This window comes from Neophocaena asiaeorientalis, unplaced genomic scaffold (genome assembly GCF_003031525.2).
Source record: "Neophocaena asiaeorientalis asiaeorientalis breed wild unplaced genomic scaffold, Neophocaena_asiaeorientalis_V1.1 scaffold10, whole genome shotgun sequence".
Lineage (NCBI taxonomy): Eukaryota > Metazoa > Chordata > Mammalia > Artiodactyla > Phocoenidae > Neophocaena > Neophocaena asiaeorientalis.
The window spans coordinates 2,655,593-2,671,511 of NW_020172817.1; the positions used below are offsets into that span (position 1 = coordinate 2,655,593).

The 15,919-nt window shown below is 38.5% G+C and overlaps 1 protein-coding gene across 2 annotated transcripts in view; it reads left to right on the forward strand.

The window, feature by feature from the left end:
- Window positions 1–9,471, forward strand: part of RETREG1 (reticulophagy regulator 1) — a 90,691-nt gene extending 81,220 nt beyond the window's left edge. For both annotated transcript variants that reach the window (XM_024741729.1, XM_024741730.1), the window contains 5 exons: window positions 1,774–1,858; window positions 3,792–3,929; window positions 4,706–4,770; window positions 4,967–5,093; window positions 7,229–9,471. In XM_024741729.1, the coding sequence (XP_024597497.1) occupies window positions 1,774–1,858; window positions 3,792–3,929; window positions 4,706–4,770; window positions 4,967–5,093; window positions 7,229–7,722 (909 nt within the window). In that variant the 3' untranslated portion in view covers window positions 7,723–9,471. The remainder of the gene's footprint in view (window positions 1–1,773; window positions 1,859–3,791; window positions 3,930–4,705; window positions 4,771–4,966; window positions 5,094–7,228) is intronic.
- The last annotated feature ends 6,448 nt before the right edge of the window (window positions 9,472–15,919 follow it).

Consider the following 15,919-nt stretch of genomic DNA (forward strand, 5'->3'; position numbering starts at 1 on the left):
TATATTATCTAGGCTGGTTCTCAAGTCAAAGGAACACATAGCCCTTTGAGGGTGTTTTTGGAGGTAACTGAGTCTCACTTTCAGCCTAAAAAGTGGAGATTCTTGAATGCTTTACTTAAGAAAGAAAATCTTTGGCAGAAACATCCACAGTGATTATATAAATGGAATGAGTATTTTTCCAACGAAGATGAAAACCCACGAGGAGAGAGTTGAGTGGTTTGAAAGGGGTTACAAGAAATGCCCACTATAGGGTTTTTATGTGTAGAGGCAGCTTCCACTGTATCTTGACAGCACCGGTGAGCTACAGAATCATCAATAGACCCCTTCCCTTCCAGTGCTGTGGAAACGAATGTCCACCTGTAGTTGGAAGGAAGAACCTAGGAATGTCTTCATTTAAAATCCCTCTCTTTGTACCGTGTTACAGGAAATCTAACTTCAATGAGTAAGAGAACTATATTCGGACACATTTTGAGCATACTAAAGTTGCAACATTGTATATGGATAAGTTATTTTAATCACTGAAGGTGATTTTTAGAAAAGATATCAACATGGTAGCGGGGTGGGGTGACTTGTGTTTTTGATGCTTATTTTACTGAGATGATTAAACACATTTTTAGAAGATTCTGAACTTAAACTTCTGCGTTGGGTTGCATTAATATACCGTAAGTCAATTAACCTAAGATAACGATGCTACAAATTTAGTGGATAATGTGAAATCCCTTTGCGAAACTGAATTCTGGATATAGTAATGCTTTTATTTGTTCTTTTAACTTTTATGGTCTTTCCTCTTCCATTTTGCTATTAGAATTCCATATTCTTCAAGGATCCCTGATGTTTGAGAAACAGCTCTTACTTTTGTTTTCCTTTTGACTAGTGAATTTACTAACCCTGTGCCAAGAATGAAAAATCAAAGTTAATCTGAATTTTAGACCCCCTTGCTGTTTCTCTTAATCAGTTATTGATCAGAGTTCTGTATCCTTTCCTTGTGTGTCTTTTTGAAATTCCCTTAATGAATTTTCTTGGCTGATCAGTGAAATTTAGTACCGTAATTTAAAGGTAAAGCAAAGAAGTAAGATAGTTTATTTTAAATAATAGAGTGTGAAAAAGAAGTGAAGACTTTATGGGAGAATTTTTCTGTCTTGATGTTTTACTTAAAACGACCAAGATTCTTTTGGCTTCGACTGACAGAAAGAACATAATCAAATTTCACTGGTGGAATTTAGTTTCATTTGCCGGACAGATATGGTTAGGAAGGAGGATAGTAATGGCCAGTCGATTTATCCCGGCTGCTTATCAGCTGTGCAAATTACTGTTATATTTATGTAAATACCTCTCACTTCTATAACATGTTTTGCTGTGTTTATGAATTTCTGTGGATTTATAGAAACAGTTTGAACCTACAGATTTCGTTACTGGGCTGCATTGTTTTCAGCGAGTGACCCTGAGTAAAACAAGTTTCTGGGTACATACTATTCTTCAGGTCTCTTGCACCTGGTAATACAGCTGCAGGCATGATTAATAGGAGATGTTGTTCTCTGTGCCAGAGGTTAGCTTCTGGAACCTTCCAAATGATTATCACTTAATGTGAAAGTGGGCTAAGGCTGGTTGAACACAGCAGTCATTAGTCAGATCTAAGTGCAGAGAACACTGTTTGAAAAACATTTGCCATAACATGATAGACGGCATATAGGTCAATAATTTTGTGTGTATCCTGTGCTCTAAAGTATCTTGATGTTATGTACAACTGTCACATGTTGCTTCTATTATTTTTAGTTTTGTCTCCTGGTCTGCAGTGTATGCACCTTTTTTACGATCTTGGGAAGTTACATTCCTGGGGTTATACTGAGCTATCTACTGTGTAAGTATGGTAGAACATTTTGTCTAATTGATGGGACACATATGGTATCATTTAATGGTCTACAAGACGTTCCACAGCTTAGAAGAGGAGGGATGTGTTCTTGATTATAAAGCAAGTTGATTATTCTTTAATTTCCTGCTGTACAAAGTTTCTCCTTTTTCTAGAGACATGTTGCTATTTCAAAATGATAAGAATAGCTGTCAAAATGCAAGGTTATATATAAGTGATTCATTTTATTTTAAATTATGTCAGTAAAGCTGTAAACAAGCTCTACTCTCCACCCCCCACAAATACGTGAATACTTTTGCCATTGTGCATGATCTGCGGCTCAAAATATAATTAAAACCACAATGAGACACCATTATATCCCCACCAAAACGGCTGACATTAAAAACACCGACTATATCAAGTGTTAGCCAGGATATGGTGGGTAGGTAGAATGGTACAACCACTTTGGATAACAGTTTGGTAGTTTTTTAAAAGCTACTATGTGACCGAGGCATTCCACAGCTAGGTGTTTTCCCAAGAGAAGTGAAAGCATACACCTATACAAAGACTTGTCCACAAATGTTCATAGTGGCTTTATTTGTGTTAGCCAAAAACAGAAGACAATTCGTATGTCCATCAACAAACAGACGGGTGAACAAACTGTGGTACATCCATACAATGGATTACTACTCAGCACTAAAAAAGTGATGTATGCAACAGTCTGGATGAATCTCAAAATAATTAGATTGAGTGGGAGAAGCCAGGTAAAAAAAAGAGTACATACTGTTTGATTCCATTGATATATAATTCAAACTAATCTTTAGTGACAGAGCACATAAATGGTTGCCTGGGGATGAGGCGGGTAGGGCAGGGAAAGACCAGAGGGAGGGATTAAGAGAAACATGAGGAAACTTTTGGGGGTGGTATGGTCACTATCTTTATCATGATAAGAGTTTCTTAGTTGTATGCATATGTCAAAACATCAAATTGTACACTTTAAATATGTGCAGTTTATTGTATGTCAATTGTAACTCAAAAGTGCTGGAAAAAAGTTTCGATTTCCTGCTTCTCCTAAAAAATATAAAGATCTGGCCCTGCCACCTTTAGATGGGGCAGTCGCTCTCCACCCAACCAACCCTCGTATTTCCCTAGTTTTCTCGCACCAGCCTTTAACATTTACAGATACCTACCTCCTTGTCTTCTAGAGATATTTGAGTTTGCATCTGCTGTTTAAAAGGTAAATGGGCACGTGTCCTGACAACAGCAGAGAAATAAACAGTAGGGAATACAACGCCTTTCCTGTGTTGATCTTCATTTCTTTTTGTATTCCTGATGCCTCACACACAAAGGGCCAATGGTCAGAGCTCACATCCATTCTCCCAAGTAGAATTCCTGTGGAATATCAGCCCTTTGATCTGCCTTGTTTAGGAGGGAAAGGAGAAGAGAGCTAGGGAAAGCGAGTCTAATACGGGCAAGGCATTATTCAGATGGTCTGTATTTATCTCATTTATCCTTCCCAGCAAACCCAAGAGATGAGGTTATTATCCCAGTATTACTGACGAGAGGCTAACAGATAGTTAATAACGTTTCTATGGAGAAATGATCATTTAACAAATAAATAGAGTTGATATTTTAATCCAGGACTGTTGTCGGGAAAGCACGTAACCTTTGTACAAATTTTGAGGGTAAGAGGATTGAAGGGATGGAGTTATCTAATTGCAAGTCTTTGAAAACCATGACTGTTGGGTTGTGTGTATATAGGAGAAAATGGTTTCATTACAGGGGGAAGAATAAAAACTATGGACTTATTTCACAGAGGCGCTTCCTTAAGAAAAAAAACCCAATTTGTCCGTAAGGGAACTGAAATAATTTTGTGACATACTAAGATGTAGCCTTTGGAAAGTAAGGTCACTTTCCTTAAACTCTCTTCCTCCTTATCTTGCAGTACTATGTGCATTTCTGTGTCCATTTTTTAAGTGTAATGATATTGGACAAAAAATATACAACAAAATCAAGTCATTTCTGCTGAAACTAGATTTTGGAATCAGAGAATATATTAACCAGAAGAAACGTGAGAGAGCTGGTAGGTAACGTTTGAATTTTAGATTCCACGCATGAGATGAGACATCAGCTGGCTATTATGAAATCACCTTTAATACATTTCAGGGTGTTTTAGCCTTTCACCACATATTATTACAGAAGCAAATCCCCCCAAAGTAACATAGCTTTTTCCTATTTTAGGCTTTTATGCTTTTCTCAAACATACAACAAATCGCCTTTTTAATCCAAATTGTCAGGGGAGAGAGAAAAGGCTTCAACACTTCTGTATTTGCTACTTACTATTTATTTTCTCTAAGTCGTTTTCTTTGGGAGTGGACGGTTGCAAATAACAAATGACACAGGCAGGGCTGTGTGTGGGAGCCAGTAGAGGGGGCCAGTAGAACGGGAAGGAAAAGAAAATAGGGGGAAGACTAATGTGCTCCTTTTTCACTTTTTAACTTGGCTTGTGACCTTACAGATTCTCAAACTACAGGGAGCATCGGAATTGTCTGAAGAGCTTGTTAAAGCTTAGATTGCAGGGCCCATACCCCAGAGTTTCTGATTCAGCTGGTCTAGGGGAGGGCCTGGGGATTTGCCTTTCTAAAAGTCCAGGGGCCACACTATGAGGACCACTGATATGGACCATTTCCCTCGGAAACCAAACAGTTGCAAATACGTGGACCTTGTTATGTGCAAACATTTAATTACGTGGAGGCGTTGGAGAATATGAGGAAGGTGGGATAAGCATATCTAATGGGTAAAATACACGCTGTCTAAGCTGGCCAGGAAACTGAAAGCTTCCAAATTTTTTCCCAACAGAAGCAGATAAAGAAAAAAGTCACAAAGATGACAGTGAATTAGACTTTTCAGCTCTCTGTCCTAAGGTATTTTTTGTTTAGTTTTCAATTTGTTCCTGTGTGGTTTGACTGTAAATTTATCTAAATGTACCAAAACTGGAATGATATTCTTAATAGACTCCTCCTGTTTCTCTAAGATGATTGAACAATATCGAAAGGAAAATGTTTCAAAAGATTCCCCACAGAAGTTTGAAATGTGTCACTGGTATTTATATTAACACAGATTAGCCTGACCGTTGCCGCCAAAGAGTTGTCTGTGTCTGACACAGATGTGTCCGAGGTCTCCTGGACTGACAATGGGACCTTCAACCTTTCAGAAGGATACACTCCACAGACGGACACTTCTGACGGTATGCTCACACTCCTAGATGCTCTGATTTTTGTAATTATGAGTGCGTGCAAAGGTATTTAATCTGTCAACTGCTGACTGGATAAACAAGGTATGGTACATCTACACAATGGAATCTCACTTGGCTATAAAAATGAAGTACTCACGTTTGCTACAACGTGGATGAACCTTAAACACGTTATGCTAAAGTGGGGGAAGCCAGACACACAAGTCCACACCTTGGGTAACTCCATTTCTATGAAATGTCCAGAATAGGCAAATCCGTGCAGAAGGAAAATAGGTTAGTGGCTGCCAGCGGCTGGGGGAAGAGGGAATGGTGGGTGACTGGTAATTAATATGTTTCTTTTGGGATGATGAGAATGTTCTAGAATTAGATGGTGGTGATGTTGAACAGCTTTGTGAATATATTAGAAAACACTTAATCATATACTTTAAAAGGGTAAGTTTTATAGTATATGAATTATATCTCAAAAGCTATTTTTTTGAAGAGTATGAGAAAAATATCTAAGCTAATCAATGTCCAAATCTGCCTTTATTTTGAAAATAAACAATTGACGATGTAAACACTTAACTTCTGGAATATCTGGTGGCATTGTTTATAGCAGTAATGGGACGGGGGAGGAGAGAAGCTAATCCCATATATCCAGGGCTAGTCCTTATTAAGAGGGACTGAAGCATGGGGGGCAAGTTTCCCAGATCCAAAGCTGATTCCAGGGTTTCTCATATACTATTTTTTTTTTTTTAACTAACTTGTTTTTCTTCCAAGTTAGTTAAAAAAAAAAAAAAAAGCTTTCTTATCTTTTATAATTAGGTTAAGTACAATTTAAAATGAAATTTGAGACAAGTCTTGTGCAATAACTTTTGCTAGTCTCATTGGATTATTTCAAGTCATTTTAACAATATACTGAAAATGTAAGCAGGTTATAATGGAGGATTATGAATTAATTATTTTATACGTGTCTTTATAAGCAAGAACACACTTTCTTTTTCTAGAGGAAGGAAGAAGGCTGTGTAGTGTTGAAAAAATACAGGTTTGGAGATTGGGAGACCCAAGTGTAGCCTTGCTTTTGTCATTAACGTTATTGTATGACCTTGAACAGGTGACATGATTTCTGTGGACATTAGAACAAGAGGGTCACTGAAGTCCTCTCAAGCTCTACAAGCTGTACATACCTACAAGACCAGTAAAACAAACCCTTTGTTCTTAAGCATCCTATCTCAGATTTACACAACAAAGGGAGCAACAATAATCGAACCCATGTAGAAAGCTTTCATTAATTAACTTGAAGATTCCAAAGAGTTACTGAAAGATTTTCTGTGAAAAGTGAAAAACAGTGAAATCACTGTCTGCCTACTTACCTGACATTGCTTTCAAATGTCCCACATCTTAAAGCGTTCCTGTATATATTCAGGACCTATATTTTGCTAAAACGGTATGGTTAATTTCAGCTATATTCATGGAAAGCTAAATGTTTCCATAAGCTCTTAGGTTGAATATAGAATAGAAGGAAAAGCAGCTTCTTTTAACTCATTGCTTTAAACAAACACAGTTACAGATACTCAAACAGATCTCCGTGAATGAAAATGCAAAGGCTGGATAATAGTCGCCATCTGCTGGACCCAAATCTATGAAAACGTCCAATTGAAATATTTTTTATTTTGGATTATACATATCCACATTGGCTTAAGCTAATCCTCTCCCCAGGAGCAGGATGAAATTTTGGTGAACGTTTAAACTCTAGTCAGAGCCCCAAGCTGACATTAAGACAGGCTGAATAGTAAGTCATTACACACTTTTTGTGTTTAAGAGGAAAGCTAAGGCCATCGGGGGACATGTAGTGTTTGTGTGTACTTGTGGAGAGAGTGTCCCAGACTTGGGGGGGGTCTGATGGGAGGCTAGATGAATGCCAGAGTGACTCAGAGGATTCCAATTAAAAACAGGGATCTTTTAGACAATTCTCTGATTTCAAATTTATTATGGTTTATTACAGGGTCTTATACACCTTTGACTTTCTATTTTTTGTATATCTGAGATAGTAACGGTTTATCAATTACTACTTTATAACTTAGAAGTTGAATCATAAAAAAAAATTTAGTATGGTGCTTAAGCATGAACCTCTGTTCTACATTTCACAGACCTTGACCGACCTAGTGAGGAAGTTTTCTCTCGAGACCTTTCAGATTTTCCATCTCTAGAAAATGGCACAGGCACAAACGATGAAGATGAATTAAGCCTTGGCTTGCCCACTGAGCTCAAGAGAAGAAAGGAGCAGTTGGACCGTGGTCCCAGACCCAGCTCAGAGAGGCAATCAGTGGCTGGTCTCACCCTTCCTCTGAGCGGTGACCAAACCTTCCACCTGATGAGCAACCTGGCTGGGGACGTCATCACCGCTGCGGTGACTGCCGCCGTCAAAGACCAGTTAGCAGGCATGCAGCAAGCACTGTCTCAGGCTGCTCCCAGCCCAGGGGAGGACACAGACATGGAGGAAGGGGATGATTTTGAACTACTGGACCAGTCAGAGCTCGACCAAATTGAGAGTGAATTGGGGCTTTCACAAGACCAGGAAGCAGAAGCACCGCAAAATAAGAAGTCTTCAGGCTTTCTTTCAAATCTACTCGGAGGCCATTAGTCTGGGAATCAGCTTGTATGACAGAGCACAGATAAACTACCAAAAAAATTCAAATAAGCAAAAAAAGAAAAAAAAGGAAAAAAAAACTTTTCGAACTGTGAGCTTTACTGATTACTTTAGAATTTTTTTGGCCTTTTTTTTTCCCTTCTGCAGTGAGTTAATTGGATATATATCAGCTGACACTGATAGATTGATATTTCTCATAGTTATTTTTATGCAATGCGCATGGAAATGAACTTTATATATATGTATATATATTTACTGCATTGTCAGAGTTGAATATTAGAGGTTGTTTTTAAAGCAAAATGAAAACACCCAATTATTGAGGTCCTCCCATTAGTATTCCGTATTTTTTCTTCACAATTATTTTTTCAAGCATGCAAAAACAGTTTATGGTAACTCGCTGAAATATTAACAGTTAATTGTGAAACATGCTATATTGGCCCCTCTGTTCCTAATACTTGGAAACAGTCAAAAAATTTTGGTAGATTTTGATGTAAAAAGACAAAAATGATCAAGGTCACTTTGGTTGAAAGACTTGGGAGATACTATTAAAATTCATTTCCTAGGAACAATTTTGAAAATATATTTAACTACGTTGGATGGGCTAGTACATTTCCATGTTATTTTTGCAGTTGTAGACTTTAGGCTTCCTTGTAAATGGCGTGCTCCATTGACTGCCAGCTCTAGTCTTGCAACAGGTGGTATTAACCCATCGAAAGCAAGTAATTAGCTATCATGTAGACGGTGGCTTCGATGTAAGCAGAGATCGGGCTGTGCTTTGTTGTTCAATTGTCATATATTTGTGATAGGGATGTTGTGAGTACAGATCTATTCTGCCTGCTCAGAACTAGGTTAAACCTCATCTTTCATATTATGGAAAAAGTCTCTTAAAATTGTGAAACTAGTTGCTGGTATGTTCTATGAGCGATGTGGTCATCAGCCTTAGAGAAACGAGAACTGTTTGTAGTCTGACTCTCCTACAGGAGAGAAACTTGCTTGGTTTTCAAGTGTATTTATTTGCCATAGAAGTCTAAATCTGTAATCTGTTTCTTCTTAGGAAGCTAGAATATATTTTTCCTTTATTTTAAACTTTTTAGATCACTTTTAAATAACCACATTTCACTTAGCTGTTTAACAAAGGACTAAAGAGAAGAAATCAAGCTAATTTTGTTTTTGTGATAGAAACTTTTAATATAGAAACTTTTAATAGTGTTGAGGGACCATGTCAGCAACTACCAACCATCTCTTCAATCTTCAGGTACAGCTGGCATTCTGACAGATGCACACAGACATCTGAGCCCCTCAGAAAGGAAGGATAATCCAAGAATATAGGAAATCTGTGGTCCCCTCCCTTTACTTTATCCCTTCCCTTATATGTCTAAAGAGTAATGATAGGTCATCTGACATTTTAATGTAGCATCTCTTATTTATTTTTTCTTTCTGAGGTATTAAAATATCTAGACTGAATTTTGCCAAATATTAAAGGGAGAGAAGTTACTGCAGACTCTGAACACTTGCTTTTCGTGATTGACGATGCTTCTGTGTCATTAGTGCCTCTTGACTGTGTTTGAGTCCTTTACTGATACAAATTGAGCCTGTGCCTTCATTATCTTGCCCGTTTCGGTACAAATGAAAACCTGGTGTTAGATGTATGAACTGTGTGGGTTTGCAAGGAATATACCTGAATTCTATTTCAGTAAGAGTTTCTGGACATGAAGAAAAATACAGTCACGTATTTATAAAATAGTTTGTTACCAGGTTTATTTTTTTTTATGTGTATGTTTCTTCACTTAAAAAATATTCTTGGCCATGAAGTCAGAAAGTTTAAAGGTCTTTTCAGTTTCTTCATTGAGGGGGAAAACGAGAAGTTAAATAACTTAAGTAATTAAAGAATGTGTTACAAGTCACTGGACAAGCTTACAAGGAGATAAACTCACGATTCGATGGCATGAACAGTAAAGCCAGAATCAGATGTTATAAACTATAAGTTAAAAGGGGTTTGGGGAGGTTGTTAGGGTAGAAAAATGTGTTACAGCCCTATGGTGGAGACATACCAGCTCTCTGTGGGCAGTAGGATTATAACCACACATGCACTTCAGTAGTATTTGTTCCAGAATATATGTTGCTATAAATTTACACAATGTAATAATGGTACTGTTAATACTATCAAACATAGGGATGTCAAGGGGTTTCGTTTTCTGTGTGTGTGTGTGTGTGTTTGGCGGGGGATAGGGTGGGGGGAACATTATATATAGTCCTGTTTCTGGCTTTAAGATGTACTAACAATAAACCCTGTGATTGATTCAGTACAGTGGGAAACTACAGATTCCTTACCATGAGAATTTATGCAGTCATTAAAATGTGAAGCATGGATATTTCTTAATTGTAGAGGAGCTGTAGAAAGATGTTTTGTTCACTTCCTGTAGGAAATGCTGAGCAAAACCATACAGTGGGAAAAGCATACACTGATCATGCATTTTGATCTGAAGCAATAAAGCAGGGCTGAAGTTCAAGCTTGTTTTGGAAGGTCAATCCAGGCTTAAAGCAATATTTATATTCTCATTCTGAACACCTTTACCTTTTATCTACCCTAAAAATCCTCAGAAGTGATTTTTTAAAACTGCTCCCTCCCCAATTTAGTAGAATGTTAGGAAAAGAAACTTTTATGAGGTTTGGCAAGTGGCAAACATCCTCAACGTATTTTGGCATCTCACTCTTATATCTGAAATAAGTGCGACTTTATTCCTTTTTAAAAGCGGCGAGTGCCAGCATACTACTGATCTTAGGCCAGAAGCAAATCTACATTTAAGAAAAAAGCGATTTAAAAGTTTTCCTTTTCTGTTTATACCTTAGGTTGATGTAGTTCCTTATACTGCTCTGGCTATGTTAGTTATGAGATAAGAAATTATTTTGAAAACCCTTCCTAAACTACTACCCTTCCTAAACTACATGTGTCACAGGTCACGTGTATCACAATGAAGACACAGTCTCTGAACTATATTTTTGTATATTATTCCTCCTTTTCCACTGAAGCATTGAAGGTAGGATGGGATGTCAGAATTATGAGGTCTGGGTTCTGATGTTAACATTATGACCCTAAGACACAATGTCAAGTCGCATAGCATCTCAAACCACCACCTCAGTTTCCCCAAACATAAAATTAGGAAGCTAATTCCTATCCTCTCACACAGGGATGTTTTGAGAATGAATGAAAAAAGAAAAATGTCTGAAGCATTTTCGGGGGGAAAAAAGCTGTATAAAACCAAGATAGTGATCTTTTTCCTATTTCAGCTAAGCCATCTTTTTGAACATTAAAGAAAAGTCAATCAACAAGAACCTGCTTACAAAACGGACTCTAAAGTTCTTTTAATGGGCCTAGCATGATATTGGCCTTATAATCCAATAAGTCCTGTAGAAAAAGAGGATAGACAGTGTTGCTAAATTGTCTGTTATTTCATTTGACTCTGAAACATGTGTAAGGTTCTACATTAGTCATTGTGAATGGTTCTAACACATCCTGGCTGCGGGACTGAAAGCCACCTAACATCTGTACTTGTTTCCTTCACCCATAAAATTAAGATAAAGCACCTGCCTCATAGTATGTTATAAGGATTAAATGTCTAAGACTGGGGTTGGCAAACTACCACCCATGGGCCAAATCTGGCCTGCCACCTGTTTTTATGGAATATTTAAAAATATAATTTTCTTTTTCTGGACTTCCCTGGTGGCACAGTGGTTAAGAATCTGCCTGCGAATGCAGGGTACTTGGGTTCGAGCCCTGGTCTGGGAAGATCCCACATGCTGCAGAGCAACTCAGCCCACATGCCACAACTACTGAAGCCCGTGCGCCTAGAGCGCGTGCTCCACAACAAGAGAAGTCGCTGCAATAAGAAGCCCGTGCCCCGCAACGAAGAGTAGCCCCCTCTGGCTGCAACTAGAGAAAGCCCGCTCGTAGCAACGAAGACCCAATGCAGCCAAAAATAAATAAATTTAAAATATATATATAAATATTTTAAATAGTTCCAAAAAACCCAGAAGACTATTTTATGACATATGAAAAATACATGAAATTCAAAATTCAGCACCCATAAAGAATGTTTTATTAGAAGAGGGCCACACTCATTTATGTACTGTCTATGCATCCTTTTATGCTAAAACAGAAAAGATGAATAGTCGTGATGAAACCATAGGCCTACAAAGCCTAGTATATTCACTATCTGTCCTTTTATAGGAAAAGTTTGCCAATCCTTGGTCTAATACATAGAAAACAGTTACAGTTAGGGTCCTGTGTAATCCTCATGACTACAATTAAGTGGTATTAAGAGCTTTTCTCAGAAGGATGGGGTCAAATAAATTGTCCAAAGTCACACAACTACTAAGAGGAAAAGCCAGTTTGACCCCAAAGCCTATATTCTTTCTAATATGTCACACTACCTAATATTTTTCATTTTTTAAAAATACATTAAGAATGATCATATTTATGGGCTTCCCTGGTGGCGCAGTGGTTAAGAATCCACCTGCCAATGCAGGGGACATGGGTTCGAGCCCTGGTCCAGGAAGATCCCACATGCCGCGGAGCAACAAAGCCTGCGAGCCACAACTACTGAGCCTGCGCTCTAGAGCCCGAGAGCCACAACTACTGAAGCCCATGCGCCTAGAGCCCATGCTCCACAACAAAAGCCACCGCAATGAGAAGCCCACGCACCGCAATGAAGAGTAGTAGCCCCTGCTCGCCACAACTAGAGAAAGCCCGCGTGCAGCAACGAGACCCAATGCAGCCAAAAATAAATAAATAAATAAATAAATAAATAAAAGAATGATGATGTTTGTAATAGTTTAACAGAATTTCACTAAATATTAAAGATTGATTTTATTTGACTTAGATTAATTTTTCTTTTTTCAAAGAATCCACAAATCAGCTGATCCAAACTGTTTTAAATGCTGCAATAACCAGATTTTGCTATACATTTCAATCCCTTGTTAATTTAAGAAAACTTTGCATATCTAGATATCCAAAAACTAAGAGGTAGTAAAATGTTTTAAAATTTTTTAAAAATCATAATGCTTTACTTAACATTTTTATGAACACAGAAGTCATAGAAGTTGTAATTTAATAAATATATGTTTTATATTCTATATTTATTACCCCCTATAAGTTAACCTCAACAATCCAATCACCTTCATACTTTTCCCTTTAAAAATCAAGTTGCCAGTGCAATATAGGAAAGGGGACAGTAGTATCAACTGACTTGAAGTAGTATCAACTGACTTGAAGGTGACCTTGTTTTTGTCTTAAATTTTTTTTTTTTTTTTTTTTTTTTGCGGTACGGAGCTTCTCACTGTTGTGGCCTCTCCATTGCGGAGCACAGGCTCCGGATGTGCAGGCTCAGAGGCCATGGCTCACGGGCACAGCCGCTCCGCAGCATGTGGGATCTTCCCGGACCGGGGCACGAACCCGTGTCCCCTGCATCGGCAGGTGGACTCTCAACCACTGCGCCACCAGGGAAGACCCTGTCTTAAATTTTGTAATTATCAAAGATCACCATCCCAGTGTCATCCAAGCTGAAAAAGAACATCATCGTGGGTACTGTCACTTTTACAGTGTGTAGAGTAACTTCAATAATTTGGTAAGTGAATTAGTTTTTAAGAGCTCTGTCACAGTATCCAGAAGGAATTCTAATTTCCAGTATTTTCAAAGCTAAACTTTTTTCATGGGCAGACTCAGTTTAAATTCTTTGGAAGAATGATTAATTTGGTAATAAAAATTCTTGATAGTATTATCAGCAGAGTTTAGACACATTAACATAAAACCCTAGATATGCCATGGAGAAATTTAACTCAAAGGTCTCTTGGCCAAAGGGCTTGCATTTACCAAGGGCCTACTGGCTATAGATCTGCTCCTTTCTGGTATTTCTCCAATCAGTTACAGATACTGCTGCTGGATCTATTCGAGGTCCAGTTCTATTCCTCATGCCCATAAAAACTGAAACACTCTTGGAGTCTCTACTGTTCACCAACTGAAAAATGAACAGCAAACTCTAGAATTCAACTCTTTACCCAGTGATACCTTAAAACCTCCTAGTCTTCTTTCCCCTATCTTTTGCCTCAAGAAAACTAGACTTGTTGTCTGCCTAAATATGTCCCTTATTTTCTCTTCTAGGTGCGCCCGCCCACTTTTCCACTTGCAGATGAAGTCCTTATTGTCCCCTCTCTCTCAGGACCCACCCATCTGAACTGTCAACTCCTTAATGAAAACTTTTCTCATCTCCCTAGCTGATGCCATTTTTCTGTTCTAAATACCCAGTGCCCCTTTCTTTGTATTTCATCTTACTTGACCCCATCTTTATTCTATTAGTTGTATATTTGTTACCATCCTTAACAAAGCAGAAAAAATCCCCTTGAAGACAGATGTTTTAATTTAGAACCAGTAGGATATTATATATGAGATATTGTGATTTATAATAAAATACAGATATTTGGTCTTTGTCCCATTCTGGGCATGGAGCTCCTAAAACCCTTTGGAAGGTCTTAAGTGATGAGAGCGATAAAGGTGTCTTTTGTTATGTTGATGAGGTGACTTTTGCAAAGCCCTTAGGTAGCCTAGGGGAGAGGGTGTCACAACCAAAACTCCAGAGGGAGAGAATCTCTTGTTTGGGAACTTCCTGACCTCACCTTCTGTGTCTGTTCATTGGGCTGTTCATTTACATCTTTTAATATCCTTGTAATAAACTGGTAATCTAGTAAGTAAATGAGTTTCCAGATTTCTGTGAGCTGCTCTAGTAGATTACTCAAACCTGAGTAGGGGGTCATGGAAACCTCTGATTTATAGCCAGTGAGCAGCACAGGTAAAAACCTGGACTTGGCATTGCCTTCTGAAGTGGGGCCAGTCTTGTGGGACTGAGCATTTAACCTGTGGGATCTGACTTTATCTCCAGGTAGAAGGTGTCGGAACTGAGTTGAATTTGAGGACAGCCAGCTGGTGTTGGAGAATTGCTTGGTAGTCTGAAAAAAACACCCATGTTCCTGGAGATAGGGAGCATGGGTGAGAGGTGATAGGAGATACTGAAAACCAGGCAAAGGAATTTAAACTTCTTCTATGGGCAACAGGTAACCATTCTTGAACACAAGGAGTGACACAAGAGGAAACGTGGCTGAGAGGAATTAGTGTGATTATCTCTATGTGCTGTATGGTAAACTAAGAGGAAAGAGAAGGCTCTCCAAGGAGACTACAGTAGAATTGCAGCCCATGGGAAATCTAACAAGGTGGAGAAAACAATGTCCCTTTGAAGAGGAAAAGGAAAGAACCCGTGGAGAGTTCAAAGATGCTGAAATGGGTCATGGAAATGGACGGGAGGAGGTAGGGAGGAAATAATGACCTGAAGAAGGAACAGATGCTTGAAGAACCATATGTGAATGATAATTGGAAAGAGAAAACAGAAGTTCTTTACTTAATATAACCATTCTCTGCTTTAATTTTAGAGAAGCTTGAAAAGTACATTATTTTGCTTATCCCTGTTGAACAAATTACATTTCTTAAGATGGATATCTGTCCAGAGGACTCAGCTATTTTAAAAGATTTTGTAATCTAAAAATCAAGTTTTCTGGAATGAAATCAGCACCAGACTTAACTTGCCCTACAAAAGGTTTGTTTAACAAATACTGAACAATTTATGTGCCAGCACTGTTCTAGCTTTGGGGTACACAGCAAGGAAAGGAGTCCCTGTTCCCATGGAGCTTGTAGTCTGGAGGTGGATGACTAACCTATAATGGGACTGACTATCCTGGTTTGCAAATGATGGAGAGGTTTCCTGGGATACAAGACTTTCAGTGCTAAACCTGGAAAATCAGGGACAAACAACAAATGCTAGTGGTGGCCCATTTCCCAAATGGTCCCCAAAGACACCCCATTCATGCCCTTACAAAGTCCCTCCCACATTAAACAGAGCTGACTTTCCTAAGTAAGAGCATATCGTAGAAATGACCCTGTGTGACTTCCAAGGCTAGGTCCTAAAAGATATTGTGACTTCTACTTTGCTTACTTTTGAGGGAAGCCAGTAACCATGTTACGAGGACACTCAAGCAGCCCTAGGTAGAGGTCCACCCAGTGAGGACCCCAAAGCTCTTGCTATCAGTGTGTAAATGAGCCTCTTCCAAGGGGATCCTCCAGCCACAGTCAAACCTTCCAGCTGCCGTC